At 39.5% G+C, this 23,776-nt stretch overlaps 2 protein-coding genes across 3 annotated transcripts; both read left to right on the top strand.

Moving 5' to 3' along the window:
* Positions 1 to 272: 272 nt before the first annotated feature.
* LOC132989685 (forkhead box protein P1-B-like) lies at positions 273 to 14,583 on the top strand. The gene is made up of 16 exons (XM_061057444.1): positions 273 to 382; positions 2,850 to 2,990; positions 7,239 to 7,370; positions 7,469 to 7,558; positions 8,732 to 8,852; positions 9,520 to 9,625; positions 9,762 to 9,869; positions 10,385 to 10,472; positions 10,869 to 10,946; positions 11,061 to 11,256; positions 11,352 to 11,428; positions 11,624 to 11,725; positions 11,882 to 12,009; positions 13,191 to 13,245; positions 13,430 to 13,596; positions 13,722 to 14,583. Exons 2-16 carry the CDS (start codon positions 2,865 to 2,867, stop codon positions 13,882 to 13,884), a joined length of 1,737 nt encoding a protein of 578 aa, XP_060913427.1. The 5' UTR covers positions 273 to 382; positions 2,850 to 2,864; the 3' UTR covers positions 13,885 to 14,583.
* A 2,055-nt stretch (positions 14,584 to 16,638) lies between these two features.
* Positions 16,639 to 21,640, top strand: LOC132989701 (myoD family inhibitor domain-containing protein 2-like). Of its 2 annotated transcripts, XM_061057477.1 has the most exons (4): positions 16,639 to 16,706; positions 16,896 to 16,974; positions 17,385 to 17,630; positions 20,449 to 21,640. In XM_061057477.1, exons 2-4 carry the CDS (start codon positions 16,896 to 16,898, stop codon positions 20,712 to 20,714), a joined length of 591 nt encoding a protein of 196 aa, XP_060913460.1. In that variant the 5' UTR covers positions 16,639 to 16,706; the 3' UTR covers positions 20,715 to 21,640. The 2 variants fall into 2 exon arrangements, with proteins under 2 accessions (XP_060913460.1, XP_060913458.1); XM_061057475.1 differs by lacking the exon at positions 16,639 to 16,706 and having other exon boundaries at positions 16,751 to 16,974.
* Positions 21,641 to 23,776: the final 2,136 nt, after the last annotated feature.

Here is a 23,776-nt window from a genome sequence, read left to right as displayed (position 1 = left end):
TGTATGGATTAAATGCCTTATAAATCCAGGAAATTCATTCATATTAAGTAATTGTCAGAAGTTATTTTTTAAGAACACAAATGTTTCCGTATGCACGCTATACATGTTTAAATGTTCTACAAATATGATACAGCAAAATCAAAAAAAAATCCGTAGGCTCTCTTTGGGGACATAAAGTCTTTTCTTACTGTCTTGGGTCTGTAAGGTCCGTAACAGTCTCTCGTGTGGACGTGACGTCACCATTGTTTACTTTTACATTAGCCACGCCCACTGTTAGCAACTTGTGGCTAGCTCGCTACCAAGGAAGGTACTGGTGCTGCTTCGAGGTTCATTCTCCAGACACCACCCCGAGTCAAAAGACTGTCTGCCCCCTCACATTTCGGTGAGTACGCGTTTGTTCAATATCGCGATGACACTCGTTAAATGGATATTAAACTAAAATTATGAGTTAATTGTGTATTATTTTTTATTTTTTTCGGCAAAACGAAGAGGGGGGAGATTAACGTTTCTTAAACCTGCTAGCAGCATAGGAGCAGGCTAGCTTTTGTTGAAACCTTACTGTTAGAATACCACCCGCAAGGTTGGTCGAAATATGTTTACCAGTGTAACTAACATGTTATGTACAACATAATATGATAAGGTCGGTTTAAAAACAAACTTGAAACCTCATATGTTGTCCGTATTGATACCTACCGTCTGTATGCGAGCAGAACTCCTCCACGCCAACGTGAGACCGCAATGGTTGCTGTTAACGGATATCGATTCCATTCATATCGCGCTAAGCTAAATTTACGACATTTCAACTACTCTAACAAACATGGTAAAATGTAACAGATAACCTCCGTTCAATACTTAAATTATAACGTTGACTGTGTTGATTTCTGGGTTGAATTGTCGGGCTGTGCACTGTATTCTGGAGGTAACAACATGAAACCAGCTCCCTCAATCTGCCACATGTTGAATTTGGAAAAAGGAAATAGGTGGTAACAACGGTATCGATCTGACGTATATGGGCCGAATCAGCTCCAGATAATAATAATAATAATAATAATAATAATAAGTATTTATATGTCTGCAGATGTGTAGTGTTCCCTTGGACGATGTATCAGACTATACCGAATAAGAGAGTGCATCACAAACTTAAATATTAATCAACTATGAAAGCGGTCAAATCCTAATAATTGTAGCTGTAGGTAATATTCATACATGGCCTGATAATGAGGAACTTAAGTAACAGTGTTAGTGATGTCCTGTTAGTTTTTTTTATCCGCCTTTGTTTGTCTATTAAATGGTGATGTTATTTTACTGTTGATTTAATAATTGGGGGTATTTATTACATAAATTCAAAAAAAAAAAGAAAATCAGCAATGTTTCCATCTGTAACACACGTATTTAAACATCACTGATTTAAATTGAAATTGCTTCACCCGAGGGGATTTGATGATTTACATTTCTTGTCTTTTGTCGTTGGCAACCTAAGGTGCGGGTGTATATTGTTTACTCCTTCACAAGGAAAGGCCTCTTTGCAGGGTTTCCTTTACATTCTTTTGAAGAGGGGTGGCCCCCACTCCTTGAGAGTTTCCCCCGTGGTGAGAATAGTTTAAATGAAGTCAAAATTCACTGTGCTCTTTTTACACAGCTCACCTCAAAAAGAGTTGCTTTGACGCACAACTACTCGAGTATATCTAATCCCGCAGTATCTGGATGAAATGTGTTTTTTTTTTTTTTTTTTTTTTAATAATGTTTGAGGGTAACCTATGTTGAACGGACCAAGCAGTCAGTCATCCTGGTTCATGTGTCCAAAATCACCCCTGACATCTTCAGAAATGTCTACAGGAAACACTGCCCTTTGTCTGCAGATCTAATCCTGCTCCTGAAAGCAAAAGCAAACAGAGTGGAAACCTGTTTTGATAAGATAGGGTTAGTTTAAGATTGCAGGAATTACATCAGTTTTACCCATCTGTGATATGCCTGGCATATGAATATGTTGCGGCACCTAGACATAACTTTCCACTTGTAGTTATCTATTTGTCCTGCCCAATAGAAGGCCACGAGTAGAGCTTTTTTCTTCCTCTATTACTAATTTTTATCTGACTGCTGGAACAGTTTTGGTCGAGAGTTCTTCTGAATGTACACAGTCTAATCAGATCATCTTACAGATGTTGTTTAAGTGAGGCCTTGCTGTTTGATTTCAGCTTGTGAATTTGATAGTCGAGTAACCCTAAACATAATCATATTATCCTGGAGGCAATGTGGCCTGATTCGTTTGAGGCTTGCTGTGTAGGTTTCCATCTGCTCACATTATTTGTTTGCCTACTTTTATTTACCTTTGTTTATGCTGCCAAGCGTTTGACTCAAACACTCCCAAGCTGTATACATAAAAGCCTACTTGTGCATTGTACTACCTGCCACAGCCGTTTATCGCACCACCTGGTTAATGGTAAATTGTTCCAGAAGGAAGATATGTTTGCACATAAACACGGACCCAGGGCCCCTGTGTTTACAGTAGTCATGGCAGCACTCGCTTATTCAACAAATAGACCTAGCATGTTCCTCTCTCACTTGTAGAAGAGAATGTTTGTCTTGGACGATCGAGCTATAACAGGGTAGTTCTTAACTTTTAGTGCGTCAGCTTTTTCTTTCAGCACAAGCAAAAAGAGAAGTCTTTGAAATTATAAGGCCTTTTTCAGACTCTATTAAATAACATTTTGAACAGAATGGACCACTAATCACTTGTGACTAAAAGTCCAAAACACCCAGAAATGAGTGTTTTCTGTTTTCTGCTTTCTGCGTTTCTTTTTGCTCTTCTTTAGCCAGCTGTTTTCATTAATAATCGTTTCCTCTCTCAGGTCACTGAAGTCCAGATGCATGAGTCTGGGTCAGAACCAACAAGCCACACCATTCCAGCGAGTCACACAGAGAACGGGAACAACTCTGAGAATGAGAGTCGACTGAGGAGCAGCCAGACTCCTCCTCCAGAGGCACCCAGGGTCAGTCACTTCCAGCTGCATTCATGCAACACACCAGCATTAGTCTTAAAAGCCTCGCTTATTTTACTACGCATGTAGAAATAACGTAAGAGTCTTTGTATATTCTATATGTGTTGACACAATAAGGTATTTTAACCTGTAATGATTAGTCCATTCACTAAGGAGTAGTGTGATAGAAATGAATGTACTGCTTTAATGACAGCTGATTGGTTGATTACTCTATAAGCAAAAATGGTAAACATAACCTTACTTCATCTTTACACATATGATGAATTTCTCCTGTAAAAAAAAAACTCATACAGGAAAGTAACCAGGAGACTTACGCACTTTGGACTGTTGGTGTTAAAAAATAAGGACCAGAAAATAAAAAATCTAGAATTATTCCACACTTTATTGACAAGATGATGAATTGGTTAATAAAAATTAAATAAAATGTAGTTTTAGTGATGCTTAAAAAATAGTGCTTAGTTGCATCTTGCGTTGTTACTGCTCTGAAGGAAGTTTGTTCTGTTATTCTTTCTCAGCATAATGCTGATATGACAGAATGACTTAAGACTGAAGATCCTAAGAATATGTTGTGAAATAAATAACTAGAAGAACCTAGGTTTGTGTAGTCGGGTCATGAACAGATTTGTACAGATGTTCTGACTATTTTTGATTTTTAGAATCTGTACATACACAGGCAAGCTATTCTAGACTAAAGCTACATGCTGTAGTAAGACCATTATTCAGGATTTTGGAACAAAATGCTCTGAAGCGAATCACGGTGTTTTCATAAAAAGTGCTCTTTTTGTTGTTCAGGGAGGTTCTGTTATTTTGTTACATCTTCTGGGAAGCATATTTGTTATATTTTCCCTCAATGGAACAAAAAAATTTTTTGCAGCTGATGCAACCTTTAAAAAAAAAAAAAAGCTGAAGTGTGAATCACTGTAAGTTATGCTAAATTTAGGTTTATGGTGTGGTTATCAAACATCATTATTCTTCTTCGGATTATTTATACCCTTACGCAGGTAGATGATAAAAGTGACACAGGGCGAGCAGCATACTCCCACATGACCAAGTTGAGTTTTTATTTGTAAAGGTATCCATGAACCTCTCACTTTGAAACTCCCTGTGCCTCCAAACTCTCCAGCGTTGTATATTTATTATGCTGAGGGGGAGCACAGGGATGGGGGAGGTTTGCGCTGAGGTTTAGAAGGGGAGGGAGAGCACAGCTCCTGCTGGGCGGAGGGATCAGTGTTATATTGTTAGTTTTGTTTATGCTCACATCATGTAGGTTAGCGAGGCTCAGTTAGACTTTCAGGCAGAACCTCACTGCTGAGCACCATTTGTTTTTTCAGCAGCCACGCAGACTTTCAATGGAGGCTATCAGGTTTGTTTAACTCTCTCTGTATTTGTTCTGTGAGATGAGGAGGCTATTTTTAATCATTTTTTAATATTGTGCTTACTTGTATAGGGTGTTTGTCAATGGGAGTGAAGTCATTTTAAGGTTGTGCTTTTTGGATCTCATCTTATCAAATCTTCAACTGAGTTAATAACCAAATATTTTTTGTTTTAGCAAATGTCAATCTTCTCTCGCACCGCACCCATCGGGGTATTTTAGAAATAAATCTCCTGAAAGAAAGCACATTGTGTTTGTTTTTCTGCAAGTTTTTCAGCGTTCGTACTGGCTGTCAGTCATCTCAAAGTTCACAAGACCAGTCTTGCGGGAACAGATCTGTGTTTACACTCAGCTTCTCACTGGTATGACTTTCAACAATAACAACAACAGAAGATGTTTGGACTTGCTGGCTGCCATGGCAACAGGGATTAGTCAAAGGCTGTTGTTGTGTTGATGGTGTCCACAGAAAAATAGAGGGGGCCAACTGGCTCTGTTTGTGGGATAGACCTGTTTTCATTGCTTTGGTGGCCACCTCTGCAGCATTGAATTTCATAAGAAAGGACAAACCAGGAGGCAGGCGTCTGTTATTGTTAGCCCAAAGCCTGTGTGAAATTCACTGTCAGTTTGTTTACCCGATTCGAAACAGACCCTGCCTCAGAGAGAGAGATGTTTGTTTGTGGTTCAGACCTTAATTAAAATACGAATCTCAAGTTCTGTTTTCATAAACAGGCTCTGTATGCTTTTTTATTCATTATTTATTTCTCTATGCAATTTTGATGACTCTGTTTATGTTTACTGTAAACATCCCTTGAGCTGTGGGGCTTGACAGAGAGAGAGAGGGGGATGGTGCGGTAATTGCTGCATGCCAAGCGGAGGATGTTGTTGTTGTTGTTGTTGTTGTTTTCGCGGTACTGGTTGTTGTTGTTGTTGTTTTGATGGAGTTCTAATTCCCCCGAGACATCTGATGGTGTTGTTTTTGTTTGCTTCTATTTTCGCTGCAGTGGCAGTAGAGCCAAGTTCAGCTTGCTAGATTGACCACTGAACTGAGAATAACAAATAAGCAGAACTGCAAGTAGCCATGATCTTTTTCTTTTTTTCAAACTTGAGAAAGAGGCTTTGTGCTGCAATGATTTTGTGAGTGATAAAGAAAGAATAGTTACTTTTATTTAATAGCATATTTAAAAAACGAGTCTGAAAGGTGCTTTGACACACAAACCAAGGCGGCATAAACAGAACACAAAAGGAACACAAACAGTAAGGACAAAGAAGGAAGACTAAATGAAGGTTAAATAAGATTTGATTAAAGCAAGAGGACAAATAATGTGGGAAAAAAAATCATGACAGAGAAAAGATTACTGTTGACTCAAGGAGACCAAAATGAAAAAAAATATTAAATGTATTTAATTCAGTAAAAAGATAGAAAATACAACGATAATGTCATACACATGCTGGTTCCACTTTTTCAAATGTGAGAATTTAAAGCTCTTCTATTTCTTCCAAACAGTTTGTATTGATTTTTCACATAAAGAAATGCAACACATACATTTTTACTATGATTACCTAAAGGCGCCTTTAGGGTTAAAACGAACATTAAATAGAGGTCAATGTATATGTGATACAGTGATACATGAATCAGAACTAAATTGAGTTAAATTATTCACACACAGCAAGATTTAAGCAAAAGTGTTTGTGGGCCATTGTATGGAGTTCTGGCCCCTCACCACCTGCTGAGTCAATTCTTCAGGTCAAAGACAAATTAAAGGAGACCACCACATTTCTCCCTTTATCGTAATGTCAACAGCCGATGGCTTATCCTCCATCCAGTTCATCAAAACACATTTTCTGGCCGGCAGCAGTTAGCGTTTTCTATTTCATAATCCATATTTGAAACTGTTTTCTGACATTTACAGACAGAGCAGGTAGACAGGGAAAACAAAAGACGGATGAGTCAATACTGAAAATAATGGTTAACCTGCAGCTGTGCATAGACATGTAATAGACACAACATGTGTTTGTATATCAGAACAAGTCATTGGCCATGTACTGGAGTCTAAAGTACACCAGCTACATCTGCATGAACACAGAACATGAAGGGGAAATGGATCATTTGCAGCATTTGTTGTTTTTTACAGTTTCATAAACCTTTATTTCTTTATCTTTTATGGGTGTAGTGATACGACCAAGATTGGTCAGCTATGTTTTATAAATACTTACTACCATATTTTAAACAACTGGCTTATTATTAGGCTTGTCATTATGACACTGCATCCCCAAAACGTTTACTTAAGCTTCAGATGTTTCAATTCAGTAAGATAGCAGCGTCTGCACAGAGAGAGAGCGCATGATTTTTCTCTGTTGACGTGTTTGAATGTTACAAATAACCTACTGTGCAGCTGTGGGGACAGATTTAGACCTCTTTATCTCAGTTTCAGGTTGAGTGGAGCTTTTGTTTCAATTATTTTTGAATTAAAGGGTGAATTGTTACATGTAATGTTGCTCCTTTTTATACCTTTTTCTTTTTGTTCTGAGGCCTTCATGCTGAAGTCAATGTTAAACGCTCTATTAAATATAAACATTGTTTCTCAAAGTCAGGTCACTACAGGAGAAAAAAGGCGGTGTCTTTTAATCCTTTTAGCCTGATACAAAGATATGGATTCTTATTTACATGTAAACAGTGAATGGACTGATTGTCCACAATGGAAAGAAGTCTGTAAAGATTACATTCAAGAAGCTTCAGAGCACATGCAAAATACCTATTTGTTACTGATCCCAGAACAGTTCATTGTTCTTGAACTTTTTTTTGTTTGTGTTTGGGGGTGATTTAAACTTTTAACCATTCTTTTTACGTGTTGTTTTCAACAATGCAGGTTCCAGTGTCAATGATGACCCCACCCGTAGAGGCCCCACAACAATTGCAGCCGACCTCACAGCAGCAGATCCTCAGTCCACAGCAGCTCCAAGCCCTGCTCCAGCAGCAGAAAGCACTCATGTTACACCAGGTAATGTATTTTATCTTAGAAGAGTCGTGTGTTTGTCATTCACCACAAGGTTTTTTTTTTACATTTTCTTAACCCGAGTTTCTTCCACATTTCTGCAGCAACAAATTCAAGAGGTTTTCAAGAACCAGCAAGAGCAGCTAAACATTCAGCTGCTGCAGCAGAAGAATGCTGGGATTGTTAGCCAAGAGGTAACTTTAATTCATGATTTTCTTAGTGAATACTGTAAAATCACAGCAATAATTATTACACAACAGGGATGATATTTCAGAGACAGATAGGGGTCAACAGTTCTGAAACAGTGAAAACATTCTGTAGTAAATTCTAACAATAAGAATATCCAGCTCCTTGTACTGCACACCCTGGAATCGCCTTCAAAATGCCAAGTTTTCAGTTGTTTTCTCGGATGACAACATGTAACCAGTTCTTGGATCGACATAGTGTGTCACTAACACAAAAAATAGCACATGAGGGTGCAATTGTAACATCTACCGTCTTGGATTACACACAAGGTGTTTTTAGCTGTGGAAGGCGCTAATGAGTGAAGTTTTTCCAATTAGGCCTAAGAAGTTGTGTTCAGTTTTTTCCTCTTGTAGTACCCTGACTTTATCCATTCAAGATGTGCCACATGTTCAGAAAGATTTCCCCAACCCAGGAACCAAACTTGTCTCGTAGACTTGAATGCATGAGTAAAACAAAACAAAAAAAGGCCAAAACACAGTCCAGTTAAGTCACAATAAGTTGTTTACAAGTATTTATGGTGGACAGTATGACATCATTAATCCCTGCTAGCCCAGTGGTGTTCAAAAACACCACCGTCAGTAAGCGGAGTTTCTAAAGGAGGCAGCTTTGGGTGTTTTAAATAATTTATTATCTTACATTTTTGTCCAGTTAGATGCGAGCAGAAGGGCATTTCTTCTGATGGCGTCTGTTGGATGCTACCAAAATAGCATGACAAAATGTCTTCTACTGCTTCCCATGAGTGTTGGACCTGCAGAGACTATCGTGATAATAAACTAGCAGAATCAGAGTTTCAGATGGTTTGTCTTCTTTGAATAGCTAACAACATTATCCGCTGTCATTAAATTTGTAAGCTTAGGGATCGGCAGCTTCTGACTTTGTAATTGCTCAATGAGGTGGGACATTGTGCGTGTCACATTTTCACCCTTTCCAAGCGTGTCCAGTGTGATCTCAATTGGTCCTTAACAGCTTTCTCTATTACTTCTTTGTAGAAAGAAAACAACTTAGCTGATGTTTTCTTAACTGAATGTCACTCTACACTTAACCTAGAACAATGTATGGTATCTCCTGTATTCAAAGAGGGATATTTACTGAAAGACATTGCTTTATCTCTCTCCTCTCAGCTGACAGCTCAGCAGATTTCAATCCAGCAGCAGCTCCTTCAGGTGCAGCAGCAACACCTCTTCAACCTACAGAGGCAAGGACTGCTGTCTGTGCTTCCCACCAGCCCTGCAAACGCCCCAGGTATGCTGCGTGACAGTCCTTTTTCTGTGTGTGTGTGTGTGTTTGACAGTATTTTCATTTTTAGGTCAACGTTGTGGCGAGGCAACAAGCCATGAATAGATGATATTGTCCAAGTCGTACGGATGAGAAGTTGGTTAAATAAAAGAAGCACACTGCAAACTACATTCTCCAAAGATTTCCATTAAAATGAATGAATATTTTAGATCTTTAGAACAACCTTCATGAATTTAGAATTTATTGCACTGATTATTTTATTAAACAGAATTTTGTATTTTTTATAGAAGTCCCCTTAATTCCCAAGCAACTTTGATTTCAGTTTTTTTATCGTAAGCTAAAGGGGGGGGGGCAGCTGTAGCTTAGTCTGTAGGCTTGGGAAGCCAAGGTGCCCTTGAGCAAGGCACCGACCCCCACCACCAGCTCAGGAGCGCCCGCTGTGGGCGGCCCCCTCACTCTGACATCTCTCCTTTAGTGCGTGTCCACAGGATCCTGTTTGTGCATGTGTGTGTATTTCAGCCTATGTGTGTGTAGCATGTTCAACAACAGAGGGTAAAATTGAATTTCCCCTCTCGGGATTAATAAAATATATCTTAATTTGGGTTAACATTACAGAGTGACTCGTGCAAACAAAAAATGAATTTGTTGTGTGCATGTTTGTGTGTGACTTCAGGCTGTGAGAACGGCAGCATCCTGTCTGTGGGTGTAGACACCAGAGAGTCTTCTGGTCAACTATCGAGCACCAACGGTCATCACAACCTCCTGAAGAGGAAAGAAAGGTGCTTTAGCTGTTCATACTTCGTTCGTTTTTGGTGCACTATTCCTTTACTACTACAAAAATGCTGACTGAGATATTTCATTAATGATTGACTTTTTTTTTTTTTCTTTTCTTTTTTTTTTTTTTACATGTTGCAGTGGTTCATATGATGAAAGCACGCAGAACAGCCATCCTCTGTATGGAAATGGCATGTGTAAATGGCCCGGCTGTGAGACGGTCTTTGGAGACTTTCAGGCATTTCTCAAGTGAGTGGTGAATCTTTGCATACCTCTAAAGCCAGTGTCATATTTAATGTTCACTCACAGGTACCATGCTCGGCAGGTTGCACAGATTTAGCAAATATTGAGAAAATAAATGTTTTTATTGTATTTCCTCTTTTAATGTCCTCTTGTAGTCCTATTTTATTTCCTATTTCTGTGTCTTAAAACTGTGTGGTGAAAACAAACAAGTATTAAATACATTTTGGGCTTTTTATTGTAGAGATAAGACAGAGGATAGAGTCAGAAACTGGGGAGAGAGAGAGTGGGGAATGACATGCGGGAAGATGGGCCACTGGTCAGATTCAAACCCTGGCCACCTGCTCACGAGGACTTAAGCCTCTGTACATTGGGCGCACGCACTAACCGTTATGCCACCGGCGCCCCATCTTTGTGGTTTTTAAGCCACTATAAAAATGTTGATGATGTCTACTCTCAGCCTGTAGCCCACATAGCCTTCCTGAAGCACGTCCTGATTTTGATTGTTGTTGTTTTTTCTGCAGACATTTGAACAGTGAACACATTCTGGACGACAAGAGTACAGCTCAGTGTCGTGTGCAGATGCAAGTGGTTCAGCAGCTGGAGCTCCAGGTACACATTCAATTTATTTTCTATGTCCAGGTCTTTTAAGTTTCTTTTCTAAATCAGAAACATGAAAGGGACAACAGCTGCTTACCTTCACAATTATAACTAAACCGTTGCTCAGAGCAGTGGCATCAAGTGATGTTTTAAAACGAATAAACCGAAAAGAAAAGGAACAACTTACAAATAAAAGACCTTGAGTGACGTCTTTTTCAGTGTTAGCTGCGGTGATGTGTTTTCACAGCCAAAACCCAAAAACAGAAGTGATGGGTCTTAAGATAATTGCACTTTTCAGGATCCCAGAAAAGAAGCATTTCCAACACCAAATGTCATTTCATCGTGTAACACAAGCTGTGAATTCACCCAACTCTCAACTTCTATTTCCGTCCTCTCGTCTGAACACAGCTGAAAAAGGACAAAGAACGACTGCAAGCTATGATGGCTCATCTTAAGTCCTCTGAACCCAAACCCGCAGCTCAGCCTGTAAGTACCTGCTTTAGCTGCTTCCTTCAATTAAAGTAAATATTGTTTTGGCCCATAGCTGCACTGATACTTTCCTGACTTAAGTGCTTTGTTGTTGTTGTTGTTGTTTTTCAGGTGAATCTGGTATCTAATGTATCCTTCTCCCAGGCAACATTGCCCAAAGGCCCTCCTCCTATGAGCCTCTCTCAGAGTGCCACAGCACCGTCAACACCCCTGACGCCGCTCTCTGAATCCCCTTCAGTCCTCACTCCCAACAGCATGTTCACGGGAACACCCGTACGGAGGCGGTACAGCCGCTCTGTGAGCCAAGGTAACAATGACATAAGTGACCTCATGTATAAAGCTGAATTCTGTTTATGCTCATTTAAATGTATATATTTATATGTTCCTCATGTCTTCCTACAGACATTATTGATAACAAGGAGTTCTACTTGGGCACAGAAGTTAGACCTCCGTTTACTTACGCTTCTCTCATAAGACAGGTAATGTGTACATCCCTCCTTTTTTAAAAAAAACATCCACAGACATATTCATGTATGGTTGAGAAGAGAAATTCACATGTTTTGCATGAGAATGGATGGAAGCATGTCACTTTCACTGAAATGGAGCAGAGCCACTTTTTCAATTGCTTAACTTCTAGTTTCTCTAACACTCTCCTGGACTTCTTTTTTTTTTAGGCAATATTTGAATCACCTCGCAATCAGCTGACGCTAAATGAAATCTACAACTGGTTCACAAGAAACTTTGCATACTTCAGACGCAACGCAGCTACATGGAAGGTATGTACTCTTTGAAATAATCCATGTCTTTTGATTATTTCTACATGGAAGAGAAAAGGTCTTTACTTTACACCTGTGGAAACTAACAAATGTCACTAATTTGCATTTAACAAAGTGTGTAAATTAAGCCTAACTTTATTCTTTGTCATCTTTCAGAATGCCGTCAGACACAACCTCAGCCTCCATAAATGCTTTGTACGTTTGGAGAATGTTAAGGGGGCTGTGTGGACGGTAGACGAGATCGAGTTCCACAGAAGAAGACCCCAGAAGACGGCTGGTAACGGGTAAGCGTGCCTTGTACATGTAGTCAGAATCACGTGCAGGTATCACCAGATCTCGGAAGAAGTCTGCCATTTCTGACCTTTTAGCTCCACCTGATAAGTAAACACAATGTTTACTGTAAGCAAGTAAAGAGCTGCTAAGGCTGAGTCTCAGCGTGTTTATGTGGCATGTTGACACTAGCAAAAGGACGTCTTTGGGAACAAAGTGAAGCACCGAGTTTAAAATATTTATTTTTTAAAGAAGTGCAAAACTGCAAGGCAAAAACCTAGAAATACCACACCGCCCTGAACTGTAAAACCTCGCTCTAAGCCTGTGGTCAAAAAGCCCTCATCATTGTTTCTTATTCCTTTGTCATGTCTAACCATGATGACTCAAACGTCTAAACTGTGTGTATCTTATTAAACAAACAGAATAAGAGGTGCAGTGTTTATGTTGGCAGCTGCTTGTGCCGGGTATTTAAGGGCATCCGGCTGTTTGCTAAACCCCACCCACCCACCCCCGATAAATTTCACATTCTTAGGCATGTTAAGTGAACAATGATCAAATTTGCCATTGGAAATTATTTTTCTATTTTTCAAGATTTCAGTCAGAAGAATCAAAACGCAGGGTGTTTTCATGTTTGTTTTTAACATTGATGACTGATGATTTTTCAGCTGAAATGAGGCTGGCATACGTTTACAGCTGTAGCTAATGAACTGGTGAAACATATGTTAGCTCAAAGAATTGTATAAAAACACAATCTCGTGCAAACTTTTAAAGGTTTGTGTCTGACCTGCTGGGAAAGAGTGCCCTGTAAACCCAATGACTGCATCATGTACAGTATATGCATCTCTGAAGGCTAAACAACAGCACCTTTTTTAGGTTTATTTTTCTTCAGCTTTTTTAAGCCTTTATTAGATAGAGTAGGGAATCAGGAAAGGAGAGATTGGGGAATGACATGCAGGAAAGGAGCCAAGTGTCTGAGTCGAACCTTGGCCACCTGCTTTGAGGACTACTGCCTCTGTACGTGTGGCGCACAACCTAACCGCTAGTCCAACCTGCACATTAGAAAAGAAAGCATTTAGAACAGTTGATGATCCATTTAGAAGATATGGACACAAAGTTACAACATTGTCGTGAGGTATAGAGCTTCTATCAGGTCTTTCAGGTATTTATTTTCTAATCTGGCTTTTTTCCCTCATAGATCTCTTCTGAAGAACTCACAGAACCGCCAGAGCTTAGCCGGGTCTGCCCATCAGGTAAGGCTCACCTGATATTTGTTGTTTTCATTCAATTGAAATGATGAATGCTGTTGTTGCAGTGTAGACACAGAGCTATGGGATGCTCCTGTGTTATGTATAGCAGTAATCAGAAATGTGCCACAGCTGCTGTTATGTGTTTATGCATAATAATAAATAGAATAACCGAGAATGAATTTTGCAGAGTGGTGGTCTAGACGGCAACAACTCTCTGTACAGCCCGGCCTCCATGGGCTGCATCTCGCTGCACTCCCTGCCTCATGTTCTCCAAGAGCAGATGAACGGCGCCCTCGCTAATGGATCAGGATACCAAAGTGATAGCAGCGCAACACAGTCCCCTCCGCAAGCTTTGTGAGTGTTCGCTCCAGAGCTTATATGTTCCCTTTTTCAATATGAGCCTCAGCTGTGATTCATGTAGTTATGCGATCAATAATCCTAATAATGTTTTTTTTTTTTTCTTCCTGCATATTCATCAGCATTAAAGAGGAGCAGGAGGACGAGGAGATATGTGAGAATTACCCGTACGAGTCTCCAGAGAGCATGGACGAGCACGGCCACAGTCCGGACATGAGCCGAGATGAAGAAGACGGCAGCCCGCAGAGGCCCAGCCTTCATTTCGACCGCGTGCCTTCTCTCTGACCGTGAGGTCTGAGCTCTCCACTGACAGGCCGCTTCACTCACATTCTGTGTGACTTTATATTCCCAAAAAACAAACAAAAAAAAAAAACTGCTTCATCTACGTAACCAAACACTCTTCCTAGGGAATTTTTTTCACTGTATTTATCTGAATTTCTTTTTTTTTTTTGTTTTGTTCTTAATCTAGCTCTAAATTCTGTCTGTACAGTAGAGTGAAATCACAGAAACACATTGATGAAACTGTCTGTTAATTTTTTTATATATATATATATATATATCTGTACACAAAAGGACCATGATGAGCAGAGAAGCCAAAGGAAAGGGAACACGGATAGTTAGCACTTCACAATGAGACAGTTTCCTCCATTCAAAAAGCTCCTTTTTGCTATGTTGGGGCCACATGAGTTGATTTTATTATAGTTGTCAAATTATTTTAAAAACAAATTTAGTGGGGAAAAAAAAGGATATTGCTTTAAAAAATGAAATTTTCACTGCCAACATGATCTGATATATTTGTATTGAAGGTATAACCATTTGATCGAAAGAATACGTCGTTTCTATAAAGCTGTCGGTCTTTTTCACCCTTACATGAACATCGCTGAATCTGCTCTTAAACGAGCTCGTAAGAGTAGATAATACAGATTTACCATTATTGTAAACCAATGCATCTCTATGACAAATAAATTCCTCATGATAAATGTGTACACTGTGTGTGTCATTGATTTCAAGATTCAAAGATTTAAAAAAAAAAACTGTACTGTCTATCACATAAGGGCTTTTTTTCAGACCACAGGAACTTTCTAGAAGCTGTTTGAACTTTTCCCCCCCTTTTTTATTGATTCTGCACCGCATGAACTATGAACTATTTCAGTTCCCAGAACCCTGTTTAGAGGAACCTTTTAGCTCCTGCTTCAGAGTTGGTACCTTAGTGGTGCGAATGCAGACAGAAAAAACAAGTCCCCATGGTGTGTAGTTCTGAGTGAGCTCCATAGTGGATAGTTCCTGAGAACAGTTTGGTCTGAAAGCACCTTTTGTGACAGAAAATGACCCGAGGTTAAAGGCTGAAGTGACACAAATATTCACACCCATTAGACTCACATAAAAATCAAATGTATTTATTCATGGTTTATTTCTTAGGATCAGATATAGTATACATAGACAAACTAAAAACAACAATCCAATGCAAGTATCATAGTGACACTCGTCCCTAGAAGGGCTTTTGTGTTAATGAGATTAAAACAGTTAAAAGGGCAAAATAAAGATTAAACTGGGTACAGAAAGATACAATACGGCACACATTTAACTGTAATATAGCAACAAACAATTTAAACATGAGTACAAGTCTGTTGCTGAACTGACCAGGGTTTGGTGGATCTCTTAAAAGTGGTGAAGTTCGCAGTAAGCTTCAAGCAATCAGGTAGCGACTTCCAGGATTTTACTCAAAACTCTGTTTGAGCAAAAAGTGTTTTGCAAAATGAAACTTTAAAGTTGCCACTAGAAGCTGCTCTGCTGCAGCCCTGTAGTCTCTGTATGTAATTGCAGAAGGCTTTAGACCAGTAGTCAATCAAATTTGTAAAAAGTACCAAAAGTTCCATAAAGAGGTAAAAGCAAATGTTAAAACGTAGTGTTTATCTGTCCTTGTGTAAAATGTATATTTCAGTGGGAATAAAAGAGTTTCTGTACGTTTTCTTTTTTCGTCAATAGTAGGCCTACTCCAAGGGGGAAGGGGATGTTAAAGGTCCTCAGTGATGCAGACTGCTTTCCTTTCTGCTGCATGTCAAGTTCTGACAGTTGGGTTCAGGTGCTCGTGGTGGTTTTAGCTGCATGTTCCAGTGAGTTGTTTTTTTTCTTGCATTTTTCAGTGAGAAAGTTGTACCAGGAAACAATGTTAAATGTGAGGAGTGATGTAATAAGTGACCGGTTTTACTGTTATTAAAATGTCCTGTCTGGTGTTTAAACTTTTCATCCTCCTAAATCAGCATACTTCTAGTGATGAAAGATACAACAGCAAACTCAAAGTACTTGGTCTTTTTTTTTCGATTCTCTGATTTTTTGAAATGTTCAAAATCCAAAACAAAAAACACCAACAAGAATTTACATTTTTAGACACTTCAAATCCATTATTACCCCTTTACCTTTTCTGAAGATTATTTCCTTTTTAATATAGATGGAAATGGAAATAACAGGAGCAAAATGTACTGTTTCATAGCCAAAATACAGTAACCGGTATTCCCAGGATAAAGTGCAATAAAAAAGGAGACGAGACATTTTAGGAGAGCGTTGCTCTGCTGTTGGGCTTTCTTGTAGATGCATTCTAAATGCTGTGTGATTTAGTCAAATTACCATTTATCACTGTTTCATAAGAAGGAATTGTCTGGGTGCAGTTTGGACTTATTTCTTAATGGAATGAAACAAATGGACTCGGTGGCAGATGTCCCACTGTGGAATTGCGGCATGTCCATTTTAGAAATCTGATAAATTCACCCTTGTACTGTCTGAGATGTGTGGTGTGCCAAACTAACCACTGCTGCGTTAGGATCCCTATTTGAGTAGTCTGTCATGCCATCTCCAGGTGTTTGATAAGAGGCCTGGCTTGACCTTTTCCATTGATATAATGCCATAATTGAATGAATCTTCCATGCATTATGCCAGCACAGATTTGTAGTTGTGCTTCCTGAGTGGCGAGTATTGATCGATGTGGAGTGTGCTCACAGTGTGGCTGGGTGTGTGCATGACGATGGGAGGTGCTGAGGCTCCGGCTCAGAGGGCATCACAGCTGCGGATGCTACGGATTACTCTGTTGGATATTGAACAAGTACACACAGGTAATCTTCAAAGTGCATTACTTGGCAGAATTCATGAGAGAATAAGTGTTTTGTAAGAACGGAAGAAACTTGCATGACTCTTAAACTTAGCACGAAAAAAAAAGGGCTGCTTCTAAAAATATGCATCGTTCTTGAATTCAGTTATTATTATCTGACTGTGTGTGTTTTATCCATTTTATTTTGCATAAGATGACAACTCCCAAAAAGCCCCCTGTCGATGATGAGGATTGTGTCGAGCTTGAGAAGACAGAGAACCATGTGTCAGATGGTAGGTAGTTGTTGTTTACTTCATGTCAGTTCTGGCTAAAAGCTGCTTTGACAGAGTTATTGTTAGTAGCACCTAGAATAGAAGTGAGAAAGTCAAAACTTGGGGTTGATTTATAGATGTGCTGCATGCCAAATGTAAGTGGGAGAGTGTATTTTCACACAGTATATATTTTCCTCAGGCCAGATTCAATTCAGGAAACGAGATCCAAATAAAAGCTTGCAAATCAATAATCTCTCCTCCATTATACACTCCAAGTCTCACCTCCCTGACATTCTGCATGTTAATGGTGCACTGAATAATTAACACTGGTTCAAACTTGTCTGTTAGAGACTTAGTGCTGAAACAGCAATTCATTTCTGTAACAGTAACTCTGTGCACCAAAAAAATCGTGGGATGTTGTTCTTTCAAAGGAAGCACCCCCGAGCCAGTGACGGGCGGTCCGTCTCGAAAGATGAGGGGCAAGTCTGTCAGCGGGGTCCGCAGACTGAGCACCATCTCAGAGCAAGAGCTGGAGAAGCCGGACACAGTTTCCAGCTCCCATGATCCCCTGGGGGGCAGTGAATGGGGTGGATCCAGCTTCTCCACGTGCTCTGACAAGTTTAAAAACAGCAGCAGCCCTTTTTCCTCGGATGATTCCTACCTGCCGGACTCTGCAGGTATTGTTTGACACATCTGAAAGTAGAAGTGTTGATGTGATGTGAAACACAGAAGCCCTGAAACTGTAATATTAGTCACTGAAAAACATGTTTACCAGAGTTTGAATATATGTCTGGTGTGGTGCAGAGTGTTATAATTCAAGGTTTTAGTTAGTTATGCTAAGCTACGGAATGTCTCTGTGGTCGCTGTGATAATTTAGACTCTTTTTGTTTGTGTTTTGTGTCTTTGTGATCATCATTTTTTGTCTCTTTATGGTTGTTGTTTTTCTTAACCCTCTGGTATCATTCAAATGTACGACCCGCTTTTAGGGACATAAATGTCCAGTTCCAAAACTATTCATAAAAATATTAAATATATAAATATCTTTCCTCACTTATTGGGGTTAAATCCACCTTGGTCCGGATCAAGACTACCATATATTTAAACATTTGGGGGATTTTAACCCTTTAAATGCCAGTTTGACTGCATGATGTCACTGAGAAAAAACCCCACAAAAAAGTTATTTTCCATATGCTCAATGATGTGGGGCTGGGGGATTTTTTTTTATATCACAGTCTTGAATATGTCAAAGATTAGCAACAGCATTATTGTTGATGCATTATTAGTTTTTGTGCAGTGTCAGATTTAAAATTGACCACCCTAATAGGCCATCTGAGGACAAAAATGTCCCATTTAAACACTTTTTACAGAATATTAAAATACATTTTATGATGTCAGTGTTTCCTTTTGGGGAACAAACGCTAACTGTGTCATTATCACATGTATACCACCCCATGGTGCCATTATCCCATTATAAGCCTACGCATGAAATTCTTGTTCATTTCTTGGTGGTAAGACAACTATAAGAAATATTTTCCACTTTCACTGAAACAATTATTCTCAACATTTATTTAGCATTTAGCAAAAAATGTGAGCAGCAGTGAACACTCAAAGTCTCTGGATAACACTGAGAAGCATCCAACTACAAATATTTATAATCACTCTTACTAATTGGTTTTAGGGGTCCATAAAACCTACAAAATGGAATGGGTCTCTGCATGATTTCCGCAGACACCAGGGATTTCCCCAACTCATCCAAGTAAAGTAAAGCCTCCTCCTGTATGACTGGGCTTTCTTCCAGTAGGGATCGACAGCAGTGAGAAGCACAAACCAGCGTAAGGCTGAGACATCGACCATTATTATAGCTTTGGCTTTGGCCAGGTGCATAAACACACTAACCCTTGTTTTTGTTTTCTCCGCCGTCACCTCTTTGAAGTGCAGCATGAGCAGGGGCCCATGTTTTTATTTACTTGGAGGAGTGCATGTATGGCTGTGTAAGGCAGAGTGCTAAAGCGATGTTATCAAAGGACTTTGAAGTTCCACAATAAGATCAAGCTGGGTCAAGCTCACTTATTATCTGTCGACTTCAAAGACACATGAAACAGCACGAATGAAAAAAAGAAAATGCCACAAGAACACGCCTGCAACCTGGTCTCATGCTTACATGAATGAATGAATGAAGGAGTGAAAGTGTGTGTGTTTGTGTGTGTGAGAGAGAGAGAGAGAGAGAGGATGTGAAAATTGCGACTTGCAGTAAACTAAATATATATTTCTGTCCCTGCACACACACACACACACACACACACACACACACACACACACACACACACACACACACTGTACATACATGCACAGTAACATAAAAACACAAACAGACACATTACTCAGCTGACACAACACCGACACCCCTGCAATCATTTGAGTTACATACATTTATTCCAGCGCCTGTCAGGGTCATAATACAGCAGGCACAGAAACGATGAAATGACAAGCACTTCATGTACAGGCTAACAATGGCACCATGTGGTGGTATACAGTAAAAGTGACTAATTTATCTCAAATGACATTACAGATTGCATTATTATTTTCTGTAATGGCTGTGAGATTGAACAATGTGGGTTTTAATGGGACTAAATGAGACATTTTGTCCTCGAATGGCGTACTAGCATGGATTCATCAACATCAATGTTGTTGCTAATCTTTGACACTTCCAAGGCTGTGATTTAAAAAAACAATCCACTAGCCGATCAGTGAGTATACGAAAATGACTTTTTTGTGTGTGTTTGCTTTTTTTTCCCCATAAAAACCAACAGTGACATCATGTAGTCAAACTGGAATTTGAAGGGTTAAAATACAAAAAAATGTAAAAAATATTTGGTTGTTTTGATCAGGAATGAAGTTGATTAAAAGATTTAACCTCAATACGTGGGGGAAAATGGCTAAAATGCGTAAAAAAAAAAAAAGCATCTTACAAAAATTCATGCCATATGCAGCAAAACAACCAAAATGATTGACGAATAAAAGTGAAAACTGCTCCCTCCCAAAAATGTCCAGCGTGATACCAGAGGGTTAGTATTTTTTGGTTGTTCCTTGTCTCCATGTGGTCATTTAGAGTCTTTTTGTTGTTGTATCGAGTCTTTTTGATGGCATTTTGTGTATTTTGGGTTGTTCTGTGTCTCTGTGTGGTTGTTGTATATTGTTCTTGGGTTATTCTGTGTCAGCCGTAAGTCTCTTTGTTTCTTTTAGTTGTCATTTTTCTTACCTTTGTCTTTGTTGTCGTTCTATTTATTTATATATATCTATCTATGTTGGTTTTTTTGTTTCTTTCTAGTCGGATCTAGTTTTTATGAATTAAGAGTCACTTAACCTTTACCCACTGAACTGTTCGGTAATCTTTCAAGGCTTAGTAAGTTCTTTACTTTGTGTAATTTGCATAATCATTTGTGTTTTCTTCTTGTGATGTGCTCCTCCTTTCTTCCACGTCGTCAATGCCACCAGATGACTGCGCCGCGCTTCTCCTCGCCTGTCTGCACTGTCGTTTCCACGAGTTAATAATGGTCCTGTTACCGGATACATGTGAGAGGGCCGTGAGCCGCTGTTTCCCCTCATACAAATACATCAAGGCGTCCAGTGAGCGCGACCAGCAGGGGAGCGATTGCTGCGCTTGTAAGATGGAGCTGGACTGTAACTTCTGTGGCTGCTGCCAGGATGCAGGAGAACTCATAGAGCTGGCCATGGAGATATCAGAGGTGTGCTACCGCTGACAAATCCCCTTTCTGTCTTCCAACTCTGACCTGAAAACACAATGAGTTCCCTTTAAAAAAACAAAAAAAAAACAACTTAAAGACTTGAATGCTCCACAAACAGCATTACTTTTTCATCTTATTCACATGTGTGTGATAAGTTTCCTGCATTACAAAGGTTTTTTATCAAGGCCTCATGTTGAAATTCACATGATCAATAGCTTGTGCTATTAAAGCAGATTAACCACGCCCCGCCCCCTTTGAAACAGTCTAGAGTTGCTTGTTATCATGTGTCAGCTACATTTACCCTACCAGAGAAGTGAAAACTTTCTGTTCTCTAAGCGGGCGAAGATGGGACAGCAATGCATTGTGGTGATGGCCATGTCATTGTGAGAACACCATTACCTCTCCACGAGCATCCTGTACTGGTATCACTTCCAAACGCATAATTTAGAAGGCTGTGAACATTTAGGAAATCTCACCCAATGCTACCAAATAACAAAGTTGTCTGGTCCTCCTAAAGGCGAACTGATTACGACGTAAACCTTATCTGATGCTCAGATGAAAAAAAGAGTAATGTAATGCATGTGAGGCTTTTTTTTTATGAGAAACTATTCTATTGCTTCTATTTAACATATTCAAATCATTTTGATACGGCTGTTACATTATGTCTAATAAAAATGAATGTGATGTTAAGTGCAGTTATCCCAGAGTTGCCTGTTGTGGAGATGGTCAACATCAACATTTCACTCATGGTGTATTTCAACCACCAGAGGGCGCTGCTGACAGTAGACCAGCTGCTCCCTGAGCGGCCTGATAGAGGCTGCACTCTGCCTGGTCTCTGAGGACTAGTCTTATCACAAAACCACAAAACAGGGGCAAGAAGATTTTATAAGACAATAAAAACGTCCGTCAACACTCTTTAACCCAATAAAGCTACCTTTAAAACAAAAGATTTATCATTGGGCTTTTTGCCTTTATTTAGAAAGGACAGTAGATAGAGTAGGAACGTGTGAGTAGTTAAGACATGGGGGGAAAGGAGCCAAAGGTCGGACCTGAACCTGGGCCGCCTGCTTGGAGGACTATAGCCTCAGTAACAGTAACCATAGCGTCAGGCAATCGGCGCCCCCGAGCTTCCTTGAAACAGATAAAAGACTAAGTTTACTTCAGACTGTGGTTATATGTCAGTTGCATACAAAGGCTGCAAATTTAATCGCATTATCATCCAGAGCTCGACCGATAATATCTGCAGATGTTAGCATATCCAGTGACTGCTCAGAACAGGCCGTTTCTGTGTCTGTAGCTTTAAATGTAAATGAGCTGTGTCTGACCCTGCCCCCGTCTCTGAAAGAGGATGTGGCTCTTTGTGTGGACTTTCTCTCTCCATGCCCAATTTTTTACTCTGAGAAGGCAGACTCCGAGATCAGAACAAACACATAGCTGCAGTAACGCCTGTGGAGCAGGCAAAAGAAGAGGATTTACTTTTCTAATAACTGATGGTTTGTAGACAGACTAGGGACACATATTAGAGTAAGAAAATCAGGGTAAAGTGTATTTTGCATAATATGTGACCTTCAAGTTATAGACACAGAGCTGGCCCTAACCATTTTGGTGCCCTAGGCTTATATTGCAGACAGTTTGACCACCAAAGACAATATTCATAGACTTAAAGAAAACTGGCATACATCTTTATATTTAATCAGAATTTCTTTATTTTAAAAATAAACAAGAACTTCTAAACAAACATGAATTAAATGGTAATAACTCTAATATTTGTTGTAAATAAATCCAAATAACTAGTAACAGAACAAACAATACCAAACAGTGCAGGGAGCAGAAGTGGCCCAGGGTTGGCAGGGGATGGTTTTAAATGTTTTAGGATTGCATCTGGAGAGAAAAGATGAACATTTGTGAAACAATGGGCATTTTATAATATAGTGTGAACACAAAATATGATTTTCTCTTCAGAGCAGTACAGAATCCTCAGCATAGTATTTCATGTGAGCCCAAACGTTTTCCTTACAACCAGACCTACAGCATGCACAACTGTATATACAGTCAGGACTTCTAGCACAAAATACATTGATGCTCGACAGCAATACTCTAAAGGTAAGAGCTTAAAACTATTAATGACAACAGGTGATGGAAAATAAACATTTCAACTAGGGTGAAAGTTAACTAAGTACACAAAGATGTCAATAAATATAAAAGTAGGTTTTGTGTCCCAAACAACATACAGCCTACTTCACCAAAGAAGAAGTGTATTTCTTACACTGGTTATTTTCTTAACCTGAATAATCTTCAAATGAAAGTAGAGTGGAAATAACTGATGTTAACTCGAGCTATTGATTAGGAATTAGGAAACACTGACGTTACTATCATCCATCCATAAAAAGCAGTGGAGGATTGGGGTACTTATACTCTGTATGCAAAGAGGAGGTAGGGCAGCCATTGATCCCAGTCTGTACCAGTGTGGTTTACAAACTTCTTTTTTCAGGGTCTGGTTAAAGCGCTCTGTTAACCCATCCATTTGAGGATAATATGATGTGGTCCTGAGGCTCCTGATACCCAGTAACTGGTACATCTGTTTCAGCAGAGTAGACATAAAGTTAGTTCCCTTGTGTCATAACCTGGCTCCATGGCCATGACAAATATGAGAAAGAACAACTTAAATTGAGGTAACAATGATTTATTAGCACAACAACCAACAACCATATAGCACAAAAAACCATGGAATGAATGTGAATGTGTGGCAAGAGAGAGAGAGAGAGAGGGAAGATCCACCCTGGGGTCGGGCTTTTATGCCCTGCAAGCAACAGGCCCAGGTTCTCTAGATTGGACCATCCAACTCCTCAAGAACCAGGGGGACAGAATCAATTTAGTAATAGCCTGACTAAGGCAGTGACTATCACATTTCCTGGGTATTCCTTTGTACCTTCCACTTTTCCCGCCACGATGCATTTTTCCTATTTTCAGGGGGGAACAGGGTAGAAAACAAACAAAAAAAAAATCCAAAAGTTGAAGAGAAACAAAAATCCTGTCTTCCACTGAATGATCCCACCACTGCCACCAATTGTTAGGGA

The sequence above is a fragment of the Labrus mixtus genome, chromosome 15, assembly GCF_963584025.1.
Source record: "Labrus mixtus chromosome 15, fLabMix1.1, whole genome shotgun sequence".
Taxonomy (NCBI): domain Eukaryota; kingdom Metazoa; phylum Chordata; class Actinopteri; order Labriformes; family Labridae; genus Labrus; species Labrus mixtus.
The sequence above is the reverse complement of the archived record's forward strand: the minus strand, read 5'-3'. Positions and strand labels throughout refer to the sequence as shown.

Bases quoted from the DNA above. Each gene is read 5' to 3' on its own strand.
- LOC132989685 (XM_061057444.1), top strand. From the start codon at position 2,865: ATGCATGAGTCTGGGTCAGAACCAACAAGCCACACCATTCCAGCGAGT. The intron at 10,473-10,868 runs GTACACATTCAA...GTCTGAACACAG, and splicing joins TTCAGCAGCTGGAGCTCCAG to CTGAAAAAGGACAAAGAACG. The intron at 13,597-13,721 runs GTGAGTGTTCGC...CATATTCATCAG, and splicing joins CAGTCCCCTCCGCAAGCTTT to CATTAAAGAGGAGCAGGAGG.
- LOC132989701 (XM_061057477.1), top strand. From the start codon at position 16,896: ATGACAACTCCCAAAAAGCCCCCTGTCGATGATGAGGATTGTGTCGAG. The intron at 16,975-17,384 runs GTAGGTAGTTGT...GTTCTTTCAAAG, and splicing joins AGAGAACCATGTGTCAGATG to GAAGCACCCCCGAGCCAGTG. The intron at 17,631-20,448 runs GTATTGTTTGAC...CAATGCCACCAG, and splicing joins CTACCTGCCGGACTCTGCAG to ATGACTGCGCCGCGCTTCTC.